Raw genomic sequence first — 27,276 nt, 5'->3', positions numbered from 1 at the left:
TCTTCTTACCTTATTTGAACTTAAGCTGTGGATTCTATCACTAGAATAGCTGTGGGGTATTGGAAGTTCAGGATAGTCCTCAGCACCTTTGGTTGTATTCTTCTTGACAACTTCTACATAGGAAACAGGGAAGATGCCTTGTCTGTTGGTTCCTGGAATTTTACCTTCATACCAGTTTTGATCAACTCTTTTAAGAAGAATAATTCTATCTCCCTGTAATGAATAGTAGGAAAATGCATTAGAAATAGACATGTGATAACATAAAAAGTTATAATTGTCTGTGTTTTTTAATAATAGTTTTCCGTCTGGGAAAGTCTTATACTTCGAGCATTTTGTTTTCGTTAGGAAAATGCAACTAAAGCCTCCAGAGCTCACTCTTGAATTATAGCTTATCAACATATATACAGTGTAATCATCCACATATTAGAATCTTTCCTGAGGATACTTGGGCTTTACACATGTTCAGATTGGTCCTGTGGGAAATGTCATGTGTGAGTTATTTCAAAAAGTACAGTAGTTTAACCTGCAGTGTGTTGATGACAAGACCATCCTCTGATCACTGATAGATTCAAGGGGATAAGCTTCAGTGGGCAGAACCTCAGAAAGTGCACCAGAGATTGCGGTGACGGTGTGTCTGAAAAGGGTTCCAGAAAGCACCCTCTGGGAGGGATGAAGGTGGATAGCACACCATTTTTCTTCTTTTATCTAATGCGCTGCATAGTAACAAAGGAGTAAAAGCTAATGGGATGGGGCATAGCTAGCATCCTAGATAATGCATAGCTGTGGCCAGGACTCACGTCCACCTGGTATGCATCAAGACAGTGTAATACCAGCATCCATTCTGACAGGTGTGTGGCCATGCCATAGTGGTCAGTAACGTTTTTCATAAAACCCCTGGCTTTGACAATGCTAGGACCTTCTATAGTCACTATTTCTGCGACCTGGAGGATCAAGCCAATGCCACAAAACCCAGTTTAAATTTGGAATTTGATATAACTTTTGAATAACAAGGCAGCAGAAGAACAATATTTTGAGGTGTACTAAAGTGCTATTTTCTTTTGATGTTTTCCCTTGTACAGCTCCTGATATTTAGCCCGAGGCACCCCTGGGAGACAATTTGGAGCTCCCCCAGAGGAAAAGTCTCTTGGCAAAGCTTTGCATCCCACAACGACCTCATCAGGAAGGACACAGGAGAGGTAGGTAGCAGTGACTCAGGGCAGCCTTACGGGGTCCTTTGCAGTAAATGAGGAAGATGCAAAAATTGTCTAAGGAAGAAGATGACCTGTCCTAGTTTTGAAACTATGCAGCCTTTCAAATGCACCAAGGAAGAAAGCCGCTTACCTTTCTCAGCGATAGCTCCACGTTGGTGTCAGCACTGAAATTATATTTGGCGACAGCTTCTCCGATTTCACCAGGCTGGGCTGGGGGAGGTGGTCTTGCGGGCTGTGCTTTTTCAGGAGGTGTGAGTTTCTACAAAGGAGAACAGTTCTCTTTATTCTTTGTCTTCTTTTTAAATTAAGTTTGATTGGTGTATAGTTGCTTTATGATGCTGTGTTAGTTTCTGCCATGCAGCAAAATGAATCAGCTCTATGTGTACATAAAGCCCCTCTCTTTTGGATTTCCTTCCCATTCAGGGCACCCAAGAGCTCAAAGTAGAGTTCCCTGTGCTGTAGAGTAAGTTCTCATTAGTTATCTATTTTATACGTAGCATCAATAGTGTATATGAGTCAATCCCAGTTTCCCAATTCTTCCCATGCCACTCCCCACCCCTCCTTGGGGGGAGTGTAAACTGATACAGCTCCGATGGAAAACAGTATGGAGGTGCCTTCAAAAATGAAACGTAGAACTAACATATGACCCAGCAATCCCACTCCTGGAGATATACCCAGAGAAAACCGTAATTCAAAAGGATACGTGCACCCTAACATTCATAGCAATACTATTTACAATAGCCAGGACATGGAAACAACTTAAATGTCCCATCAGCAGAGGAATGGATAAAGATGTGGTGCATATAGCTAATGGAATATTACTCAGCCATAAAAATGAATGAAATTGGGTCATTTGTGGAGACATGGATAGTCCTAGAGATGGTCATACAGACTGAGGTAAGAAGGAGAAAAACAAATATCATGTATTAACTCATAACTGTGGAGTCTAAAACAATGGTACAGATGAACTTATTTGCAAAGCAGTTATCTATTCTTGACCCGTGGTGACTCTAGAAACAACAATCACATAGAGGGAGAAGGGGAAGGGCTTACCTCTACATATGAGATTGGGAAAATGCCCACTCTCCCGTGATGCTCTCCCTCATACCAGTTCTGATCAATTTTCCTGAGGATGTAGACAGTATCTCCTTTCTTAAATGACAGCTCCCTGGAAGAGATACATTACAATTTTTGTGTGTGTGTGATGTACAGCAGTTATTCTTCAGATCAGCATTCTCACTGGATCTGCATTTGGCTGGTTAATGTACTTCTAGTATTGAAAAAAAGTCTGTTGAGCCCAGTTAGCTAAGAATGCTCCTTGAAAAATTTTTAGAATTCATTTGAAACATTATCATTTTAGAAATGATTGAAAAAGAGCAAATATAAACATCATGTCTGATTTAAATCACAGGCAGATTAATATGAAATTCAAAGGTGGGGACAGAAGATTGCTATCTACTCTTTGATTTATGGGAGAAGAGTTGTGATGCCTGCCATAATGCTGGGTTTAGTCTGCAATAATTTTTATTTGCCCTGAAGTTAGCTAGTTAGTTACTTCTCTCTCTTCTTCTCCTTTGTCTCCTCCTGTGAGCTCAAGCTTACAATGAGGAGATCAATATCATTTAGCCTTAGCACACAAGTGCCAACATGAGAAAAAATTTTATTTGTGGTTCCTTGAAGCTGGTTGACAGGCATTTAAGTAGAGTGTCTTGATAATGATTTTATCTTGTGGAGCAGAAAAGATTTTATACTTTGATTTTTCAGTGAGGTACAATGAGAAAAAATGTTAAAACGTGGAGTATAATTGACATGTAATATTATGTTAGTTTCGGATGTACAACATAATATTTGTGTATATTTAAAAATGACCACCACAATAAGTTGAATTAACAGTCACCACATATAGTTCCCATTTTTTTAATGTGAGAACCTTAAAGATTTATTAGAAACTTTCAAATATGCAGTACAGTATTATGAACTATGGTCACAAAGATCAATTTGTTTCAAGTGCAAAGACATGCACAGATTGCTTGTACCCTCCTTTATGTTTTTTTGGTTTTTAAATATAAAAATAATTTCAAGAAAGTAAGTATGCTTTTCCATTTTGACTGTTTCTAAGGAGACAGTAGGTAGATTGGGGTGTTTAAGTTATAAAGACATTACTCATCATGAATAATTCATGCCTAAATTCTCACCCTCACTGCTATAGTTTTTCATGGCTTCATCTCCCAGGTGATTGTGTCTCTGTGTTATTTTGTCTTCACAATTATGTCTCGTTGAAGGGTACTTATTTTGGATCTTTTGCCAAGAGCCCCACAGTCCCACACATCTGCCTTCCCACTCCCAAATCATCTGTGTTGTTTTGTTCAGGATCTTGAGTTGGAGCATTTATGTGTGCAGAGTATATAACACAGAGAGGTTTATATTAAGTGTAGAATATTTCACATTGATTAAAAGAATTAATTGAAAAAGGTCGCATAATTAAAAGAATTATCACACATTTAGAAGTGCTAAAATCTTCACAATGGAAGTGTGTTAAAATTTCAGTAACCCTAAAAGCAAAGAAGATTCACAGAGCCTTACATTCAAATACAGTACTTCCCTCTTCATGCATGTGCCTAATATAGAAAAGAAAAACCGAAGTGTTTTCATGTTTACAATCCAACAGTTTTATTTATACTAAGTACATTTTGTATCTGGAAATGAGATCAGAAAGCTTAGCTTTTAAAAAAGAGTAATTAAGAGACAGCTAATTATTTTTCTTTTAAATATGAAAAGATATCCTTTCTATGTGTAAAGACTTGTATTTAAAATTTTCAAGTCATCTGGGAAAAAAGGACAGTGGTCTCACTTTTCAGTTTTCAAAATTATGTTCATCTCATCTCAGAGCTAGAATTTCTAGCATTTGTTTGTAGACTTTTTGATGATGGCCATTCTGACCAGTGTGAGGTGATATCTCATTGTAGTTTTGATTTGCATTTCTCTAATAATGAGCAATGTTGAGCATCTTTTCATGTGTTTGTTAGCCATCTGTACATCTTCCTTGGAGAAATGTCTGTTTAGGTCTTTTCTCCACTTTTTGATTGGGTTGTTTGTTTTTCTGCCATTGAGTTGTATGAACTGCTTGTATATTTAGGAAATTAATCCTTTCTCAGTTGTTTCATTTGCTATTATTTTCTCCCATTCTGAGGGTTGTCTTTTTACCTTGCTTATAGTTTCCTTTGCTGTGCTAAAGCTTTTAAGTTTCTCCATTGAGAATAATGTTTGCTATAGGCTTATTATGGTCTTTATTATGTTTAGGTAGGTTCCTTCTATGCCCATTTTTTGAAGAGTTTTAATCATAAATGGGTGCTGAATTTTGTCAAAGGCTTTTTCTGCATCTATTGAGATGATCATATGATTTTTATTTTTCAATTTGTTAATATGGTGTGTCATATTGACTGATTTGCATATATTGAGAATCCTTGCATCCCTGGAATAAACCCAATTTGATCAGGGTGTATGAGCGTTTTGATGTGTTGCTGAATTCTGTTTGCTAGAATTTTGTTGAGGATTTTTGCATCCATGTTCATCAGTGATACTGGCCTGTACTTTTCTTTTCTTGTGTTGTCATTGTCTGGTTTTGGTATCAGGGTGATGGTGGCCTTCTAGAATGAGTCTGGAAGTGTTCCTTCCTCTGCAATTTTTTGAAAGAATTTTAGAAAGATAGGCATTAGCTCTTCTCTAAATGTTTGATAGAATTCTCCTGTGAAGCCATCTGGTCCTGGGCTTTTGTTTTTTGGGAGATTTTTGATCACGCCTTGAATTTCAGTGCTTGTAATTGGATTGTTCATAATTTCCATTTCTTTCTGGTTCAGTCTTGGAAGATTGAACTTTTCTAAGGATCTGTCCATTTCTTCCAGGTTATCCATTTTATTGCCATATAGTTGTTCATAATAGTCTCTTATAATCTTTTGTATTTCTGCATTGTCTGTTGTAACCTCTCCTTTTCCATTTCTAATTTTGTTGATTTGATTCTTCTCTCCTTTTTTCTTGATGAGTCTGGCTAAAGTTATGTTAATTTTGTTTATCTTCTCAAAGAACCAGCTTTTAGTTTTATTAATCTTTACTATTGTCTCTTTCATTTATTTTTTGTTTGTTTCTGCTCAGGTCTTTATGATTTCTTTCCTTCTGTTAATTTTGGGGTCTTTTTGTTCTTCTTTTCCAGTTGTTTTAGGTGTAAAGTTAGGTTGTCTATTTGATGTTTTTCTTGTTTCTTGAGGTAGGATTGTATTGCTATAAACTTCCCTCTTAGAACTGCTTTTACTGCGTCCCATAGGTTTTGAGTTGTGTTTTCATTGTCATTTGTTTCTAGAATTTTTTTGATTTCCCTTTTGATTTCTTCAGTAACCTGTTGGTTATTTAGAAATGTGTTGTTTAATCTCCATGTGTTTGTATTTCTTACAGTTTTTTTTCTTGTAATTGATATCTAGTCTCATAGTGCTGTGGTTGGAGAAGATGCTTGATACGATTTCAATTTTCTTAAATTTACTGAGGTTTGATTTATGACCCAAGATGTGGTCTATCCTGGAGACTGTTCCATGTGCACTTGAGAAGAAGGTATATTTTGCATTTGGATGGAATGTCCTGAAGATATCAATGAGGTCCATCTCATCTAATGTATCATTTAAGACTTGTGTTTCTTTACTAATTTTCTGTTTTTATGATCGATGATCTGTCCATTGGTGTGAGTGGGGTTGTTAAAGTCTCTTACTATTATTGCGTTATTGTCAATTTCTCCTTTTATGTCTATTAGTGTTTGTTTTATGTATTGAGGTGCTCCTATGTTGGGTGCATAGATATTTACAACTGTTATAGCTTCCTCTTGGATTGATCCCTTGATCGTTATGTAGTGTCCTTCCTTATCTCCTGTAATCTTCTCTTCTTTAAGGTCTATTTTGTCTGATATGAGGATTGCTACTTCAGCTTTCTTTTGCTTCCCATTTGCATGGAATATGTTTTTCCATCCTCTCACTTTCAGTCTATATGTGTCTTTAAGCCTGAAGTGGGCTTCTTGTATGGGTCTTTTTTGTATCCATTCAACCAGTCTGTGTCTTTTGGTTGGAGCATTTAATCTATTTACATTTAAAGTAATTATTGATATATATGTTCCTATTGCCATTTTCTTTTTTTTTTTTATATTGCCATTTTCTTAATTGTTTGGGGTTGATTTTGTATATCTTTTTTCTTCTTTTGTATTTCTTGACTATATAAGTCCCGTGAACATTTGTTGTAAAGCTGGTTTGGTGGTATTGAATTCTCTTAACTTTTGCTGGTCTGAAAAGTGTTTTATTTCTCCATCAATTTTGAATGAGATCCTTGCTGGGTACAGAACTCTTTGTTGTAGATTTTTCCCTTTCAGCACTTTAAATATACCCTGCCATTCCCTTGTGGCTTGCAGAGTTTCTGCTGAAAGATCAGCTGTTAAGCGTATGGGGTTTCCTTTGTATATTACCTGTTGCTTCTCCCTTGCTGCTTTTAATATTCTTACTTAGTGTTTAGTCTTTGTTAGTTTGATTAATATGTATCTTGGCATGTTTCTTCTTGGGTTTATCCTGTATGGGACTCTTTGTGCCTCTTGGACTTGATTGACTATTTCCTTTTCAATGTTGGGGAAATTTTCAACTAAAATTTATTTTTAATAATCTCTTCAAAAATTTTCTCATACCCTTTCTTTTTCTATTCTTCTTCTGGGACCCATATAATTCGAATGTTGTTGCATTTGATATTGTCCCAGAGGTCTCTGAAGCTATCCTCAGTTCTTTTTATTCTTTTTACCTTATTCTGCTCTTCAGAAGTTACTTCCACTATTTTATCTTCCAGCTCACTGATTTGTTCTTCTGCTTCAGATATTCTGCTATTGATTCCTTTTACAGTATTTTTAATTTCAGTAATTGTGTTGTTTGTCTCTGTATGTTTATTCTTTAATTCTTCTAGGTCTTTGTTAATTGATTCTTGTATTTTCTCCATTTTGTTTTCAAGGTTTTTGATCATCTTTATTGTCATTATTCTGAATTCATTTTCAGAATGAAATGCCTATTTCCTCTTCATTTATTTGGACTTGTGTTTCTGGTTTGTTCCTTCATTTGTGTAGTATTTCTCTGCCTTTTCATTATTTTTTTACACTTACTGTTTGAGTAAGGCTCAAGGTTGAATTCTTTCTTCCTTTTGGTTTCTGCCCTCCTCAGGTTGGTCCAGTGGTTTGTGTAAGTTTTGCATAGGGTGAGATTTGTGTTGAGTTTTTGTTTGTTTTTCCTCTGATGGGCAACACTGAGTGAGGTAGTAATTCTGTCTGCTGATGACTGGGTTTGTATTTTTGTTTCGTTTTTTGTTTAGATGAGGCACCCTGCACAGGGTGCTACTGGTGGTTGGGTGATACCAGGTCTTGTATTCAAGTGGTTTCCTTTGTGAGAGTTCTCACTATTTGATATTCCCTAGGGTTAGTTCTCTGGTAGTCCAGGGTCTTGGAATCAGTGCTCCTACTCCAAAGGCTCAGGGCTTGTTCTCATGTCACGGGAGGCTCATCTTTCTAGAAATCTCATTTTGATAAGTTTATTCCACCCCCAACCCCCACCACCTTTGAATAGTGGCCACTGACAACCGTTGGGAATAGCATTTTATCTCTTTTTCCTAGTTAACAATCTAGACATTATGTATTCAGTTAAAAAAAAGAGCATTTAAAACAGATTATTTGAAACAAATGTCTATCTCTTGTTTGTTAAGATGTTAGGCACAAGAAGTACTCACATTTCTTGCAGGACATTTTATCCTGCCCAAATATTCTGTAAGATATTTGGTTTCTGCCCAAAGGTCCCTGATACATGGTCCTGTCCAAAACCATTTGGCATGGACAGATACACTCATGGACAGTTTGGATAGGACCAGACTTCAAGGACCTCTGGGCCAAATGTCTGCTAACCCTCACATCTAGCTCGTGGTTAAGTGACTTCACAATGTGGCCAGTCCTCCTGAAACTTTCAGAGCTGTCTGGATGTGTGAGCCTTTTTTTGAAGCTGGATGAGTCATCCACAACTGTGATTTTTGTGTCAGGTATGTAACTACATTGGGGGTGATGCATAACCACTCTTTTACATTTCCTGAGAACAGAAAAAGAGGAAGGTCATTAAGTTGCAATCAGATAAATTTATTGATACTATGAGGGAAACAATTTTTTTTCTTACTAAAGAATGGGAAAGTCTAAGGATCTCTTCAAGAAAATTAGAGATACCAAGGGAACATTTCATGCAAAGAAGGGCTCAATAAAGGACAGAAATTGTATGGACTTTCTGTCCGGAAGCAGAAGATACTAAGAATAGGTGGCAAGAATACACAGAAGAACTATACAAAAAAGATCTTTATGACCCAGATAATCACAATGGTGTGATCTCCAACCTAGAGCCAGACATTCTGGAATGTGAAGTCAAGTGGGCCTTAGTGAAGCATCACCATGAGCAAAGTTAATAGAGGTGATGGAATCCCAGTTGAGCTATTTCAAATCCTAAAAGATGATGCTGTGAAAGTGCTGCACTCAATATGCTAGCAAATTTGGAAAACTCAGCAGTGGCCACAGCACTGGAAAAGGTCAATTTTCATTCTGACCCCAAAGAAAGGCAATGCAAAGAATGCTCAAACTATTGCACAATTGCACTCATCTCACACACTAGTAACATAATACTCAAAATTTTCCAAGTCAGGCTTCAAATTACATGAACCATGACCTTCCAGATGTTCAAGCTGGATTTAGAAAAGGCAGAGGAACCAGAGATCAAATTGCCAATATCTGCTGGATCATTGAACAAGCAAGAGAGTTCCAAAAAATATATATACTTCTGCTTTATTGACTATGCCAAAGCCTTTGATTTTGTGGACCACAACAAACTCTGGAAAATTCTGAAAGAGATGGGAATACCAGACCACATGATCAGCCTCTTGAGAAATCTGTATGCAGGTCAAGAAGCAACAATTAGAACTGGACATGGAACAGACTGGTTCCAAATAGGAAAAGGAGTACGTCAAGGCTGTGTATTGTCACCCTGCTTATTTAACTTATATGCAGAGTACATCATGAGAAATGCTGGGCTCGATGAAGCACAAGCTGGAAACAAGATTGCCGTGAGAAATATCAATAACCTCAGATATGCAGATGACACCACCCTTATGGCAGAAATTGAAGAACTAAAGGGCTTCTTGATGACAGCGAGAGAGGACAATGAAAAAGTTGACTTAAAACTCAACATTCAGAAAACTAAGATCATGGCATCCGGTCTCATCACTTCATGGCAAAACAGATGGGGAAACAGTGGAAACAGTGACAGACTATTTTCTTGGGCTCCAAAATCACTGCAGATTGCGACTGAAGCCATGAAATTAAAAGACTCTTACCTCTTGGAAGGAAAGTTATGACCAACCTAGAGTGAGTGAGTGAAGTCGCTCAGTCGTGTCCAACTGTTTGCGACCCCATGGACTGTAGCCCACCAGGCTCCTCCATCCATGGAATTTTCTAGGCAAGAGTACTGGAGTGGGTTGCCATTTCCTTCTCCAGGGGATCTTTCTGACCCAGGGATAGAACCTGGGTCTCCTGCATTGCGGGCAGACGCTTTACCGTCTGAGCCACCTAGATAACATATTAAAAAGCAGAGACATTACTTTGCCAACAAAGATCCGTCTAGTCAAGGCTATGGTTTTTCCAGTAGTCATGTATGGATGTGAGAGTTGGACTATAAAGAAAGCTGAGTATCAAAGAATTGATGCTTTTGAACTGTGGTGTTGGAGAAGACTCTTGAGAGTCCCTTGGACTGCAAGGAGATCCAACCAGTCCATCCTAAAGGAAATCAGTCCTGAATATTCATTGGAAGGACTGATGCTGAAGCTGAAATTCCAATCCTTTGGCCACCTGACGTGAAGAGCTGACTCATTGGAAAAGACCCTGATGCTGGGAAAGATTGAGGGCAGGAGGAGAAGGGGACAACGGAGGATGGGATGGTTGGTTGGCATCACCGACTCAATGGATGTGAGTTTCAGTAAACTCTGGGAGTTGGTGATGGATAGGGAGGCCTGGCGTGCTGTAGTCCATGGGGTCACAAAGAATCAGACACGACTCAGCGACCGAACTGAACTGGAAGTTCTGGGATGGGTTCCATGGGTGATTACTCACTCCACTTCTCTAAAGGTGCATAATACAATTAGATTTTATTGGCTGAGGAAGACCTTGGTGGAGGTAGTGCAGGTGCCCTTGAGAACAACTGTGTCATTTACACTCCCATGGGCAGTGTGCGGGAGAGTGGGTTTCCCCGAACCTTTGCCACGTTCACACTTTCACAATGAGGACTTGGCCATGGAGGAGGGTGAGGGGCTTGGCACTTGGAGCAGATGAAATCCATGACACAATCGCCACCACAAACACCTTTCCTCTGCACTGCACCTCATCTGTCTTCCGATGCTTGCTTCTAATTCAGATTTCTCAAAAAGCTTCTGAGCCCTGAGCATATTTTATACACCCTGTCATTCCTCAGGGCTTCACACATCTGAGGACACATTTGACTGTCATTAAAGAAGAAATGAAATTTACATGTTTTAAATCATTATTTTATAAAACTGACATGCCTTGTATGAATGATCACACCACACCCGGAGAATAGCAGTGGAGGCAGAGAAGACATTACTTCTGTCATCAGAAAAAAAGGCTGTAAGCTTTCCTTCGTGTTCAACATCTTCCCCTCTAAATAGCATTTTCTTATTCATTTCCAAATTTTGAGTGGTTTTATTGTTTATATGTCTTCTGCCAGAGATGAATTCTTTATTAATTCATATAATATGCATTTTTATGAACAAATGCTTTGACTGATGTATATATTCCATCTAAATGGCATAGTGTAATTTAATGCCAGCATCTTGAATTCTATTGGACACCAAAGTTTCTTAAGTTAGGCATGTGACATGGACCATAACAGAGCTGGAAGTCTTGCTCCTATTTAAACCTCCTCATGTGCTTACTATTAGCTTTCCCTAACCATGTGCCCATCTGATTAACAAGTTCCTAAAAAAAAAAAGTGAAAAATTCCAACACAATTTGTGTTGTGAAAACACCAACATTAAAAGACCACAGGATAGGGAATTCCCTGGCAGTCCAGTGGTTAAGACTCTGTCTCCATGCTTCCAGTGTGGAGGGTGGAAGGTTGTATCCTTGGTTGAGGAACTAAGATCCCACATAACCCTCATTGTGGCCAAATAAATAGATAAAATGTTAACCTCTTAGAAAAAGAAAAAAAGGCCACAGGATAAAAATGTACTCAGAGTCTTTAAGCTTTGAGTATTGAGAAATGGAGATTTTTACTATAGGAGTCTTTGTACACAGTTTTAGTCTTTAACCACAAACTATTCTTGATATAGTTGGATAAATAAATGTTATCAAATTCTCTAAGTGTTAATTACTCCCAAACACTTTATTTTTACTTCATTCTTGACATGAAAATTCTAGAAACAAAGATCCTTAATTTCATTTTGTTTTTCCTATCCTTTAGAACTCACTGTGCTCTAACATATTTAGGGTAATTTAAAACTCAATGTTTCTCTATGAAACTCAAAATGAAAATAAAATTACCCCCACATCCCAATGAATTCAAAAAGAACCATTTAATTAGAGTTGATTGCTGAATTGGGAACTAGGTCTTATTTGTAACACATCACAGTGCAATATTTGTCTTTTAAAGTATTATTTATGTATTTAAAGTCAACTTAAATCATATGATGAATGCTTATACTTACTTGGATGTCTGAGCCTTAAAATCGTAAACAGCTTTTGCAGGCAGTTTCTGAAAAGGAAGGAAATAGTTGATGTTAACTTAACGTTTTGGATTTCCTATTAAAAAAGCAGTTTCATATGAATTAAAGAGAAATGAAACTTGAACGATTGTTAAACATATACAATGTAAATCATATATGCAATTTATAGGCAAATCAGTTGGTTCTTTTTAGATAGTTAAACTATAACAGATGACCTATTCACCATAATTGTTGAATATCACGTTTCATCTTAGGGACTAAGGTAAATGTTTGCCATGAATGGGGAATAAAATGCCTGCAGAGGATTTGGTCCTAGGTATATTTTGGTTTTCCCGGGATAACTGTGGAAGGTCAATTGTTCTGTGTCTTAAGTATTGACACAGCTTCTGAACCATAATTAAAGGACTGGAAAAAGTCACAAAGGAAGTCCTTACTCCTTTTACTAAACACTTGTTAACACAGTAGCAAAGAAATATAGCCAAGTTATTGCAGAGAGGCTAGTTAGTGACCAAAAGCATGGGCTTGGTCATTTTGTATTCCCTGGGGAGTTCAGGAATCCTTTAGCACCCAGTAAACCAGCTGCTCATCTTTGAGTCCTGAGCAGATTCAACACAAGCCCACACTCGCGTTGTGGGGCTCACACATCTGCCTGGGGCACCAGTATCTACTCACTTGAGCTCTTCCTCTCTGATGCCAATCATCCTCTCACCTCTCTTTCCCTGTGACTCTGGTGTACTCTGGGCATCCTGGATCATTCCTGACTTTGGATCCTGGATCCACAGGCACTGGACCATGTTAGACACTGGTAGAGAACTTTCTGGAGTGGCTGATGGTCCAGGACCAGCCTTCTGTTTCCATCAAACATTCCTGGCTTCAAGATAGTACAAGCTAGACCATCAGCCCTGGCTCAGGACCACGGACAAGAGCCAGCAGGTTGGGGGTTCCCAGGAACAGCGGGTTTTTTCAGGGATCCTCCCCAACAAAAGCAGGGCAGCAAAAATTATTTCCATGGAATTGGTATTGATTTGCAGCACAGCTGATAGGACTGTCCCCTTCATCGCTGGGCCAGAAATCTGGATAGGGAAATCTTTCTTCCTCCAAGGGGTGGCCCAGCTCAAGACTGTTTCAGACAAAGCTATTGATTTACAGGTCAGGTCAAGACTCAGAGAGTCACTCTCAAAAATGGACTACAACTGGGGGAGACGTGCTGCTCAGGTTAGAATGCAGTGGCTTCAAATCCTTTGCTCAGGCTCCAGGGAAAACTAATTTCTAGTTTCTCCATCAACACTTTTATGTTTTTAATCTGGTCTTACTGGTTTTGGACATAACTTCAGCTGGCAAATGCTTTCTCAAGTATATTGTTGAAAAAGACTCAAATGCCACTAAGCAGGCTACCTCTTTTTCTGGAGTTCCTCTTCTTTCCCTGGGTGCGGTTCTTCCAAAATCAGTCAGTGTGGCCGAGTAACTCCTAGGGGACTCATGGTCTGTTGGAAAGGACAGGGCCAGAGTGAGTATCCACGTAATCAAAAGCAGACTTGATGAGCCATTTCCCCTGGGGGCAGCTATATTCCCCTTCAAATGTGGAGAGATACCACAATGGAAAGCACAGGCCTAAAACTCACAGGTAATTACAAAGATGTGATATAAGACACAAAACAGAGCACTTTTAGAGGAAAAGTATCCAAGATTTCAGAAGTATTATAAAGGTTTAATTGTTATGCTGCTGATATAATTATGCTGCAGCACCTACTATAGGTAGTTCAAAGTTACATGGATTTTTCCTCTCAAAGATTTAATACTTGCTGTTCTTTTTGCCACCAGTTTATAATTTCTATGATAGAGCCTAAAGAAGATGAAGATGGGAGCAACCATTTATAAAAACTGAAGCATGTTATGGAACAACTTAAGGATGCAGAAATGAAAAACAAAAAAATATGATGATGGCAGAACTACATCGTGGCCATTCTCTTCTCTCTTTCTCTCTGTGTTTAATGACTTATTGAGTCTGAAGATGACATCTTAAGGTTTAAGGCTTAATAGGCCATCATCTGTTTGCTTCCTTTGTGCTCAACTATCTTATTAGAAAGTGAATATCTATCCCCAGAAACAAAAGGATAAAAATTTTTTAAACAGAAAGTGTCGTATTGGTGGCCAGTGACTTATGAACTATTGCATCGTTTCTGTTCGCTCTAAAACAAAATATACATAATTAATTGCATTATAAAATAAAGATGCAAGTATCTATTAATGGTATCTTTATATCTTATACTTTTATATGTAGAAATGTAAATGACATTGAATAACTGGAAAAGGTTATTTATGAAAACATTACATTATGACCTGTCTCAATCAGTGAAAATTTCAAGTTGTTGACTTTGATTTTAAAAATGTAGATTTACTATTTTTGAAGCATGTCACATGGTATAAATGAAAACAAACATAAATACTAACAAGATAAGCAAATTTGTGCAATAGTTACTAACAGTCAGGTTATATATGTTACATTAATTTGAAATATGAATTATGACTCTTTTTCCCTATAGATACTCTGTGCTCAGATTCTGTGGCGTTTGCTCAGTGTTCAAATGTTCTGTGCTCAAATTCTGAATTGCATGAGTTTGAATCTTGTTTCTGCTACCTACTCATTGTGTGACTTTGGTCAGATTTCTTGTCCTCTCTGGGTGTTAATTTCCTCATCTGTAAAACAGTGCTTACAGTAATATCTATCATCTAGGTTTATGCCATGTTAAGTAGAAAATGTGTATAAAGCACTTTGGAATGTCTGGTGCATAAAAAATTCTGTGAACAATCTAAGTTTCAGCCTGGAAGATTCATTCCAGCTTCTTAAAATTTACACAGGAAACAAATGCACTTTAAGCATTAATGAAAAGGATTGGATAAAAATATCAAAACATCCTGTGTTTTCCAGTAATATATACCTGAAAAAATGTCCTCTCTATTTGAGTTGCTGTTTGTCCTTGTGTCCCACTTTAAGGAATCTATGAAAATGAAGTTGAGAGTCACTTTTATCCTAAATAATCTAATTCAAATGTCGGTACAGGATTGTTTTTAGCAGAAATAGAAAATAGATTAAATAATGAAGAGGAAGAGAAAATGAATAAATGAATGATGGAAATGAGACTTTTACATATACAGCTTAAAGATATATTCACAAAAATTTTATCAGTTGTATCTTTTAAAAGAAGAAAGTTATTAAACAAGTCCTATTTATTCTCTTTTAATCATGCATCAATTACTACATTACATATTTTGGTTTTTCTTCCTGAGTGTGCTGATTTTACATCTTCTATATAGAATGTCAGCAAATTATTTATTGGGTGAGTGACTAGAAAGTTAATAGAATCAAGGAAAAGATATTAAACTACTGATTTTGATTCATTTTACACAACAAAAAAGGAGCTAATGCAAAGTTGTCAGTTTCTTAAGGATACTGATACTCAATTATGATTTCTGTCTTGAAATTCTTATAAACTGATAAAATAAGTTTAATTTGTCATTTCTATGTAACAGTTATCTCAACCCTATCATCCAGCTGCAAAACTATTTATCCCTTTTGATTCTGAATGAGTAAATTTTTGTGATCACTTTAAGCCACACATCAAGTCCAAATATCCCAGGGACAAATGAGAACTATTCAACACATAATGAATCCAGGTGGTCACAGAGCTCAAGAATGATGAGATGTAGGAATGAAACATGAAAGAACTGGAGGGTGTGTTTGTGAACCACAAGGGAAAAGAAAGAAAAGTTGATCCACCTTGGAGGTTCAGTGCACTGTCATGGTCTTGGTGGTGGTAGTTGTTGTTGGTGTCGTCTTGGAAGGAGGCACTGTGAGGCATTCTCCCACAATCGTTCTGGTACAGCGGGCAATGAATAGCACCTTCTTGAGGCAGTGGGTGAAAAGGCTGGTGCATGGGGCTCCTTTTTAGGGCTTTGAGTGATGAATTCCTTTCAGGAATATCTGGCAGCAGTTCACTGATAAGACGGTGCAATATACTGTTGTCTGGCAAACTTCCCCTTCTCTTTTCAGCCTTAATTTGGTCACAGATGTCCTTAAGGGCAGAGTCCAGAGCCTCAAACACAGATGTCTTACATTTTGCCTTTTCCATCTGTTTTTTGGGAGTTGAATTTTTTTTCCTCCGGAAAGGCACAGGACTGACCAGAAACGCCAGTTTGGAAAGGCCAGGGTCCATGTCTTGTCTTCTGGGCTCATCAATGTTTTCATGTTTAGCTCTTTCGTGTTTTAACATCGTGGTAAATCGAGTGTAGGAGGCAGGGCATCTGCCTTTGCAGGAGCTGATGAGGTGCCGGTGATGATGGTGGTGATGGTGGTGATGATGGTGGCTGGATCCATAAAAACTTTCAGAGGATGTGAAAGAAAAGTGATCAAAATCACTCTCGCTGCAGAAGGACGATCCTTCAACGTGAATGTAATCACTGTGGTCAGACACAACTCCATCCTGGTCGCTATCAGAAAACTCCACATGGGTTCTCGGCTGGTCGTCACTGGTGACTTCAATGTGGATGGGCACCAGGGCTGTAGACTTGTAGCTTCGCGGTACCTGAGAAGGGTGTCTACCTTGATTCTCTTCCTCCAGCAAAGACTCAATGGAAAACCGCCTTTGGGGACACAAACCATTCTGTGGCGGCTCCAGGGTTACAGGAGATAGCATTTCATCTCCCAAATTCGGCATGGACTTTGACTTCTGGATCAACTTTTCAAATTCAGAAATGCGGGTGGGGACCATGTCCCTGGGCACCTCCTCGGTGGAAGACTGGCTCCATCCGTGGAGCAGGCCTTTGCGCTGCTGTTCCTTCTCATATTGCATTATTCTTGACTTGACGGAGCAGATGACCTCGGAGTTCATCAGGTCCTTGCGGTTGATGCGGTGCATTTTCTTGTACATCTTTAGGAAGCCCGGGGCGTCGTGGGCCGACCTGTGTCGGAGCCTTGATCTGCCGTTACTGCGGCCCTCCTGGATGTAGGGGGAAGCCCAGGTCACGGGGCAGCTCTCCTTGGGGTCCTCCTCGCATAGCAGAGAACCCATACTTTCCGACTTGGTTTTCGGGTCAGGCAAGCTGTCGCAGTCATCATTTAAAAGGTCATCGCAACTACGGGATTTGATTTTGGGGGAGACGGTCTCTTCAGTGCTGCTCCAGACCTCTGCATTTTGCCGGGCCATCTGCCAGCCGTTTTTGAAAGTAATGGCCCTCTGCGAGTCTTGCGGGACATCTAGATGCTGTCTGTAAGCATTACAGTAATCTAACTCATGGGAGGGGTGGCCATTGAACCCTGAGAAACTGGAAAGGGATGGACACGTTTGGCTATCGTCCCCACCTTCCAGTCCAAGGCAGCGTGGTGGAAGAGAGACATCGGAGAAGTTAAAAGGCTCCAAGAAGTTAAGAGGACAGCATGTCAGTTAGCATCAGATAGCACAGCAAAGAGAAAGCAGTTAGTGGGGTTCAGTCCAGGAACCAAATGTCATATGTGTAGCTTCAACTTAGAGAAAAACGTCTAATTCTAAAGCAATAAGCATAGCTTTGCAGACAATAGTTAACCAAACTGTGTATGGAAAGTAACTCGTATTGCTAAATATACTTATTTCCATTGCATACTTCATCCATCTTTCTGTGAATATGGTATGTCAAAAATCTAATAGTACCTTGTAAGCCAATAGCATGACCTGGTAGTGATTTAAAGGTTTTGTAATTAAAAATGTTATAGATTTAATCATCTTAATAGGATCAGAATTTGAGTCTTGTTTGACTTATAATAATACGGATGTAAAGAGTAATTTATACATTTTCATTTAATTAATACTCCAATAATGATATCAAATAATTTTTCATGGGCATTATATAGAAAAAGCTGCAAGACAGAATATTTTCCAGAATTGTAAAATTGAGTTCAGTTGCTGTGAACTACTGCTGTTAATATTTTTCTAAGAAATAAACCAACTAGCACCTTTTTAAACAAACAAATTTACTCTTTGATTTCTCTACTTTCAACCTCTTACTAGGCAGGTTCCCATAAGGATAACTGGATATATTATAAAACTTTGATCAGAAGTAAATGCACTTGCTTTTTTCCAGGAAAGTTCTTTTTAAAAAATCATTTGCAATATAATAATGTAGAGCTAACCCTGATGGAAATAGTTCTTATGGAAATAGTCTTTTCTTTTGTGTTGCTGAGTAAATTAATAAATGACAGACCACATTACATCTAACGGGACATTTTTTTCTTAAAAATAAGCCTAGTGAAAGAAAATATCTCTATTGACAGCTCCTGCCTTCCCCAAATTCTTCAAAAGTACATAAACACATTAAGTAGCTATATAGTATTTGGGAAAGGAAGTTAATACCCCCTGGGATAAGAGCAAATATCTAAAGTAATCAGAAAGAATCCTTTTAACTTTTTGCAGGAATCCAAGCATAGTGAGTCAATAGCATTTCATGACCTGTTGGTTTCTTTAGGATATTTGTTTGTATAAATGAGTAGACTCTGGTAAGGGTGCTTCTGATAATTTGAGGAATGGTATATCGAAAGGGACTTCCTCCCTCTGAATGCTGGAATCTGAATCTTCCAGTAAGTACAGCTTTACTAGGCCATGGACAAGAGTTAGCACCTCCTGCCTATACAGAGCCCCATCATCAGAACCAAAAATCCTTTCTCACAAACCAGCAAACTCTTAGCTTTAATTTTATGTGGCATCACTTTCAGTGCCTGCGTTTGGTATGTGTAGCTGAATCTCTGCTACTTTATGGAAACTTCATTTACAGCTCACTTTCTTTCACACTTCAAATTGCTTCTCTCTTCTGTTTCAACCCCAGACGGTTGGAAAAGACCTTGGGTCCCTAAATCGTAGGTACCTATGGATGCTGGTTCAATCCTAGGTTTCTGCTGTGGGATTATTCTTGTTACAGCTGCAGTAATATGTAAACAGAGACCTGAAGTAGTGACTGCTCCCTTTCAACACAATTCACTAAACTTCCAGAGAGGAGACAGGCCATATAGAAAAATGGCTTGGTGATAAACAAACTTCACAATTATGGACTGTTGTGAATTGAACACTATATTACATACAGAATGTGGATATTCTACTGTATGTATGAATACTGACCAAAGTATAAACCAAGTGATTAAAGAAACAACTTTCATAGGTTAGACAAACTTTTGTCTAGAATTAAATAATTTTTAAAAAACCAACCCAATTTATGTTTTAGGCAACAATGCTCTCTGTTGCTACTACTAATTTCTATTCTATAAATCTGATTAATTTTACTAGTCATAGTAACATAAGAAAAACCTGACAGCATGCAAATGTTTGTAAATGTAATCTTTTAGAAGCCTGACCATACATTTTTTGATACTTTAAATTTGTTTCAAATAACACATGTGATATATTTGGAGAAAAGAAAGCATTAACAGATGAGAGTCAGAGTCCTTTAAGCCACTCAGAAGATTCATCATCCTGACTTAGTCTGTGTATAAGGAAAGCTATTGTTTTGAAGCTATATTTTATTAAAATAGTAACCCTAACCATCTCGGGTGGTCATCATTGGACCAGCTCTCCCAAGGTTAAAACAAACTACTGATTATTTACATGTCATTTATTGCCGCTCACCTTTTGCTCTTGACGGAGAAGAAGGAGAAGAACTAATGAAGGACTTTGTCAGGGTGGTGCTTGATCCTGGGAGGTCTGCTCGGCCTGGGCTAGTGCTCCTTGCACTTGGGTCCCCCAGGCCCCTGGGCTGCCCCACCGCAGGCTCGCTCCTCCTCCTTTTCCTAAAGTCGCTGGCCATGCTTGCAGAACTGCAAGAAGGAATCAGCTTCAGTTTGGCTGGTGTCGCAGGGATTCAGATGTGAACCAGAAAGACTAGTGGAAGGTGCCGGAGGTGGCCATGGAATGACTCTCACCCTTCATCCCCCAAATTGCATTTTTTAGGAATTTGTTCCTTAATATAAAAAACTATTTCTTTACACTCACCTCTTTGAAAATTAACAGGCCCATCTGCAAAGAGTGACAGACTCATTTCTTCCTTTACCATTTGGATATCTTTTTCTTTTTTTTTTTTTTGTTTTGTTTGATTGCTGTGGTTAGGACTTCCTAGATGTTATTTTTCAGAGCAGTTTCATGTTTATAGAAAAATTGATTGGGAAGTACAGAGAGTTCCCATGTACTCCCTTTCTCTTGCATACGGTTTCTCCTGTTATTATCATCTTTTGTTAGTGCGGTACATTTCTTGCAGTTGATGAATCATATCAGTACATTATTATTAAATGTAATTAAAGCCCATAGTTTACATTAGGGTTCACGTTTTCTGTTGAATATCCTATGAGTTTGACAAATGTATAATGACATACATACATACATACATCCCTTACTGTTGTATCATATAGAGTAGTGTCATTATCGGAGACGGCAATGGCACCCCACTCCAGTACTCTTGCCTGGAAAATCCCATGGACAGAGGAGCCTGGTGGGCTGCAGACCATGGAGTCGCACAGAGTTGGACACAACTGAGCGACGCAGCAGCAGCAGCAGTGTCATGATCACAAAAATCCCCAGGGCTCAACCCCTTCATCCCTGCCTCCCTATGACACCTGGTGGCCACTGATCTTTTTACTGTTTCTAGTTTTACCTTTCCCAGAATGTCATGTAGTTGGAATCAACAGTATATCATGTTTTCAGATTAGCTTCTTTCATTTAGCAGTGTGCTCTTAAGGTACCTCCATATCCTTTCATTGCTGGATAGCTCATTTCTTCATATCATTGAATAATATTCCATTATGTGGATGCACCATTGTTTATCCATTCTCCTATTGAAGGACACCTTGGTCGCTTGCACATTTTGGCAATTATGAATAAAGCTACTGTAAAATCCATGTACAGGTTTTTGTATGAACATAAGTTTATAATCACCATTTAAAGTAAAAATTCTCCTATTAAAGTAATATTTTGTTACTGACAATTCAGTGTTATGATTTGTACCATACATCTTTTCTCCATATAGAGGAGTTGTACCAACATGAATATATCCAGAGGAAGGATGCCAAAATGGAAGAGATGATTGGAAAGAAGGAGGAAATCTGGTAAGACCAATTTCTCTTACTTCAAGCTTTCCGTAAGGCTTTTCCTAATCATTTTAGCTTTAAAAATCTTACACTGCAATTCCAACATTTAAGAATAACCAATAATCTGGTCATCAAATAAACTATTAGAGTCCTTTCACTTAGTTGTATTAAAAGATGTTGATAGTCTGTAAGGGCAGGGACTTTTTTTATCATGGTTCTGAGTATAGCATCGTTTAAGACAAACATTAATGAATGAATATATACATCACATAGTATGCTGTCTGTCAAATCATTAGATAAAATTCCACCACCACCAGCAGCAACAGTACAACAGGTCCTATGACCAAAGTATGCTATTTACTTTACTGACATTATTGTCTTATACAGCATGCATGCACAGTAACCTATGAGGTATTTCAGTGTTTTACAAATAAATTGAACCTACAGACTTTGCACGTATAAAGTTGGAGCCAGACCTCGGAATTTGTCTGCATTCTTCCCAAGAGGATGCCCATCTTGTATCATTATCCTGTCAGGGTCTGTGTGTCTTTATGGAAGTTAGATTAGAACTTTAAAATTCACATATTCTAGGTGCATACATAGTTGCACAAGATGTAAAAGGAGGAATTTGGCGAGGTCTTTTCTTAGTGACCTTAATGCTGTTAAATGGTACTTGTGAAACCAATGTACAAAGGATCCAGTTTACCAAGTTCTTCCTTTATGTTGATGGAAATTTGCAGAAGGGCAAATTATTCTTAAATATTTGTTGATGATATGATATGGCTGGGAGTTTGCATTTTTCAGTACTGTCACTGAACTGTGTCTGAAGTTCTGTAGTATTTTAAGGTAAGTGTGATATTGAAGGCCTACAGACAGAACTTGCCTTGGTAGTCTCTTAGGGCAGTTAGGACCTACAAGTAATTTGGGTTCAGTTATACTTTGTCCCTTGCTGACTGTGTAAACCTGGTATGTTATGAAGCCTAAGTTTCCATTTACTAGAGATAAAATGTAGATAATAGTACTTTACTCATAATTAAGAATTGAGTATATTTTATGTACTTAGAATGCCTGGTATATGGTAAGTCCTCATTTATCAGTTGTAACAGTATTTTGAGGACTTCCCTGGCAGCTCAGTGATAAAGGACACGCCTGACAATACAGTAGACACAGGAGATGTGGGTTTGATCTCTGGGTCAGAAAGATCCCCTGGAGAAGGAAATGGCAACCTGCTCCAGTATTCTTGCCTGGGAAATCCCATGGACAGAGGAGCCTGGTAGACTACAGTCCATGGAGTCACAAAAGAATTGGACATGACTCAGTGACTAAACAGCAACAATAGCATTTTGATTTGTGTGGTCAGAGTATAATGAACAAACCTATGCAGAATATAATTTATAAAATTGCTTATAATTTACTATAATTTAAAAAAATGTATCCTCATCATATCTTCTAACAGTATTGAAAATTAGATGTTTATAATCCTTATCTAAGGAGAAGAAAACTGAGTATGGAGGAGACAGGAAAGGCAAGAGTTTCTCGGCCTGTAAAGTGACCTAGAATTATTTCACTTAAACTTTATACATTCTTGAATATTTCCTCATATAAGACGATGCAGAAACAAGTTAAAACAGTTTCATGAATTATGGTGCTTAAAATAAAGAGGAAGGATAGAAAATTTATCATTACTATTTCACTGAAAAAGAAACCACTGGCATAAAATATTCTGGTTGCATAATGTAAGGAGATTTTTTAAAAATTTTCATTTGGAGAATAATTGCTCTACAGTGTTATGTTTTCACTGTACAACAATGTGAATCAGCTCCAAGTATACATATATGTCCTCCATTTGAGCCTCCCTCCCACCCCTCACCGCCTGTAAAGAGATTCTTACCTAGTGGGTCTTTCCAGGCTTCTGTCTATAGAAGATTGATACAATGAGGCCTGTTAAGACAGAAGGATAGTTAACATGAAAATTTTTACCATGGGAAAATTTTGTGTGTCCCTGGACATTAAATTAGGTATCCTAAAAAGAATCTTGTCAAAAGTGACATTAAAAATACCATTTATTATGGGCATAAAAATGTTTTCCCAAAAAGAAGTCATGCAGCCTAATTTCTACTTTCTTCTTACCTACTTTCTCATCTGATATACAGTCATCCTTTGAGGGCAGTTGGTTCCAGGAGCTCCCCAAGAATACCAAAAATCTGAAGATCTCAAGTCCCTTATGTACAATGGTGTACTATTTGCATATAACCTACCCACATCTTTGGTATACTTTAAATCATCTCTAGATTACTTATAAAACCTAATGCAATGTAAATGCTATAGAAATAGCTGCTAGCATGGCAAATTCAAGTTTTGCTTTTTGGAAATTTCTGGATTTTTTTTTTTGTGTGTGGGGGAAATATTTTTGTCCCTAAGTTGGTTGAATTCATGAATGTGGAACCTACAGATATGGAGGGCCAACTGTAGAACAGTACTTTTCTCTGTGTAACTAAAAATATTCATAAATCAAACATTGCCTAGGGTGAGAAAAAGAAAAATTGCCCCTTCATGTAGAAACAGACTATAAATAGAAATTTCTCACATAAAGAAATGGTTTGATGTTTAAAGAAGTATTTGTAGCCATCATTCAATCCTTATAAAGCATAAACCTTTATAAACTTTTGCCATATTGCCAGGTGTAATTTTTATGTAGACATAAAATTTAAGCAGAACTTCTTTCGTCTGTCAACATAAGCATGACTCTTTAAATAAAAAACCACAGAATTTGGTTTGAAATTAAACTACCTGGTCCTTGAATCAGGTACAAATTTGTATCTTTGAAATTATTTACATTCAGGGTTAGGTTAAAATAGAAGATTTAATGAATCAAAGTATAAGCTTTTCTTAAAAAGTGGACTTTTAATCTTTTAGTGAGAAAATCAGCTTTCAGTTGTCCATGGATATAGGAACAAAGAAAAATAGATACTATAAATTTGATAAATAATTACAAATGCTTATTGTATACACCATTTTCATACTGCTTCATTCTGAACAATACAGTGAAATAGATATTAACAATTTTTTGTTAGACATGGATTTGAGAGGCAAGTAGTTGTGGTATGATGTATGATGTCTGGGATGTCTAGGAAAATGCATACTAAGTATGTGTAGATATATACTAACAAGCCCCATTACACACAACTCTAAAATATCTTCTATTAACTATTATTTTCATTTAATTCTCTCTTACTGAATGAGAAAGGAATTGCCCCAAAACAAACAAAGCATCCCTATGCAAGAGAATACTACTCCCTCTTTTTAGACAGAGAAAAAGCATATTAGAATACTTTTAGTTCCTGTAAAATATTTAGATTCTGAGGTTCTCAACAAATAAAAAGATAGAAAAAAAATTGGTCTGCTAATCGGGTGAGTTTAAATGACTGTTTTAACTTGCTACTCTAAATTGGACACTGGAAGGGTGGAAAGATAAATACAAACAAGAAGGATGGAAAAGAAGTAAATAAATAAAACCAGATAATTATATTCTGATTTATAAATATTAGTTCTTCGTGTTTGCAGAAGAGTAGCACCAAAGAGCCTCAGAACATCTGTGTGGTTCACAGCTTTCATGGGACACCCAACCACAGTGCCCAGTTGGCCAAAAAAAGTGTCCATTTTTGGACACTGTTAGAATACCCTTAAAGTGATCAGAAATTTTGAATCACTAGCTTGAGATGAGCCTAAACACTATTGTAATATGAAATAAAACATAGTGTAAGAAGTGGAGACTCCATGCTGTTAAATTGTGTTTTAGACTTACACAAAGAAGCTAAAATTATTCCTCCTCATGCTGGTTTCCACAAGGTAAAATATACTGAAACCAGTATTGTGATATATGCTCAAAGGAAACGGTTCAGTATTAAATTATAAGGAAGCAATAAGAAGTTTAGATAGATGACTAAGAGAAAACTTTGTATATGATTGGTACTCATACTGAAATGGAAATTGTCTTCAGAAAGGAGGTACCTTGTTTTACCTATTATAAGCTGCTGAGTATTTACATGTTACCATTATTGTAATACATCAAATGAAAGTCATTTAGTAAAGTACAGACATTGAGTCTAAGTGATCATGTGTTAAACTTTGCTTAAAAATCCTTACTTGTTCCTTATTAATGTCAGTTTCTCACTGATACTTATGGACTAAAAATGTGTTATTCATGGCATATACTAGGCACTGAATAAATGGTAGCTAGGTTGATGTCCAATCAATTACAAATTTTACCAGAAATGTTTTACATGAGGTTATTAGAGACAGATTCAGTACCTTATCAGAGTATTTTTTAATACTGAAAAACCATGATGTGAAGTTAATAATATAGTTAATATGCTATCAGAACAAATAACACCCTCTTCTCAGTCCCAAGGAGAAGATGAAAAATCAGTTTAAATATCCAAGTGCGTCTATATGTGATATTTTTCATCACTACCATTAACATTACAGAATGCATAGAATTAATTTTCTCCTAGTTTTACACCAAGTATTATTCTGTAATATTAATTATAGGAATGTATTTTACAGAAATCTAGAGTTATTAAGGAATAGTATAACTTGTATAATAGTATAAACAAATAAAACAAATAATTTGTATCTAAAAGGTTTTAGTTCTTAGTACATCTCTTGGAAGTGCTAAGAAGTATGGTATAAAGGAAGGTTAGGAGATGTTTTTTATCTTTAATTTGCCATCATATTATCATCTAATTTTGGATGTGTTTCTTAAAACAGTTGGACTCTACTTTTCTTGACTGAAAAATGAGTGAGTTAGATACGGTGACCTCTGAATTCCATCTCAGTTCTCAATGAACTGCCTTAATAATAACCTGGAAATATTTGGCCATGATATCTAAGAGAAATATCTGACCTTATCGAATTCTGAAGTAAATCCTTTGACTGTTTGTATGTTGAAATGATACTCTTTCTTCAGACTCTATATTACTTTTTCTTTAATATATAAATATTTATACACTTCTCTGTTTTAACATACACTGTGATGCATACTTCAGGGAAAGTAATTTGGAATTGCAGATTGCTCTAGATAGTTGGGTATTTTGTCCTGCAACTGTGCCTGCAATTCCAGTTATCACCATCGTGTGTCAGTTGTACATGTGGCAGCATAGGATGTATCCTACTAGTTTTATTTTCTAGTTGTATATATTTAACTGAATTGAGACTTTTTGATAAAAATATTTATTGTTTTTTTCATTTATTTAGGATCACACAGAAACTACTATGAAAAACTACTGCAAAAGCTAGTTTACTCACTTTGCTCTCATCCTAGCTGCGTCTATGAATTCCCATGGGAGTTTTTTGTTTCTTATTAGCTAATGTTTAGACAACCATCACTTCTGCTTATGTCTACTAATGAGTCATAAATCTGCTTTCCAAAATAATTTCATTCTTCTTTGCAGAGAAAAAGCTTTTGGCTCTGTATAATTTCTGCCTTCTTCATATTCTCTTTGACTAATTCAAATAATACTTTACATTGCCAGGCATAATATTTTTTATGTATCAGATTCTCATGAACATCATAGACAGAGATGGAAAATACATTTCTTTTCATATGCTAGTGATAATCTATTATAGTGGCTGCCTGGATTACAGCATTGAGAAGGATCAGTAATGTCTGCCAAGGGTGTAGTAATGTTTGCCTGGGAAGTTGTAACATGTGTGCCAGTTATTTGCCAGTCCTATTCTTGATTTTATCTGATGTTAAAATCTAGAAATTGTATCTATGAAAAAGAAAAAATTGAAGTAAATTTTAGGAATATATGAGACATAAAATATCTGATTATGGGACTTCCCCAGTAGTCCAGTGGTTAAGATTACATGTTTCCACTGTAGGGGATGTGATTTTGATCCATGATTAGGGAATTTCCTTGTGCCACATGGTATGGCCAAAAAAAAAAAAATCTGATCATCTAAGAATCTAAACTGTCATTCTGTACCACCAAGCATGATGATAAAACGGTTCTGAGGAGATTTCCAGCTGTATTTTATTCAGTATAATCAGATATATGCAATAATGCTTTTTGATTATCACACTCAGATACCAGGATGCATTGAATAGTTCACCTGAAAGTAATGATTGGCATATTTTTCACC

General features: G+C 37.1%; 1 protein-coding gene across 50 annotated transcripts in view; it reads right to left on the bottom strand.

The window, feature by feature from the left end:
• SORBS2 (sorbin and SH3 domain containing 2) overlaps window positions 1-27,276 on the bottom strand; it is a 204,679-nt gene that overhangs the window by 23,912 nt on the left and 153,491 nt on the right. For 40 of the 50 annotated variants that reach the window (XM_070460026.1, XM_070460022.1, XM_070460025.1 and 37 more), the window contains 8 exons: window positions 23,021-23,070; window positions 19,679-19,866; window positions 15,811-17,391; window positions 13,428-13,516; window positions 12,015-12,061; window positions 2,265-2,379; window positions 1,342-1,470; window positions 10-213 (listed from right to left, as the gene is read on the bottom strand). In XM_070460026.1, coding sequence (XP_070316127.1) covers window positions 10-213; window positions 1,342-1,470; window positions 2,265-2,379; window positions 12,015-12,061; window positions 13,428-13,516; window positions 15,811-17,391; window positions 19,679-19,866; window positions 23,021-23,070 — 2,403 coding nt within the window. The remainder of the gene's footprint in view (window positions 1-9; window positions 214-1,341; window positions 1,471-2,264; window positions 2,380-12,014; window positions 12,062-13,427; window positions 13,517-15,810; window positions 17,392-19,678; window positions 19,867-23,020; window positions 23,071-27,276) is intronic. The other 10 variants (XM_070460056.1, XM_070460058.1, XM_070460059.1 and 7 more) reach the window with 1 other exon arrangement.

The sequence above is a fragment of the Odocoileus virginianus genome, chromosome 32 (genome assembly GCF_023699985.2).
Source record: "Odocoileus virginianus isolate 20LAN1187 ecotype Illinois chromosome 32, Ovbor_1.2, whole genome shotgun sequence".
Taxonomy (NCBI): Eukaryota; Metazoa; Chordata; class Mammalia; order Artiodactyla; family Cervidae; genus Odocoileus; species Odocoileus virginianus.
Note: the sequence above shows the minus strand (reverse complement) of the source record. Positions and strands in the feature narration are given on the sequence as shown.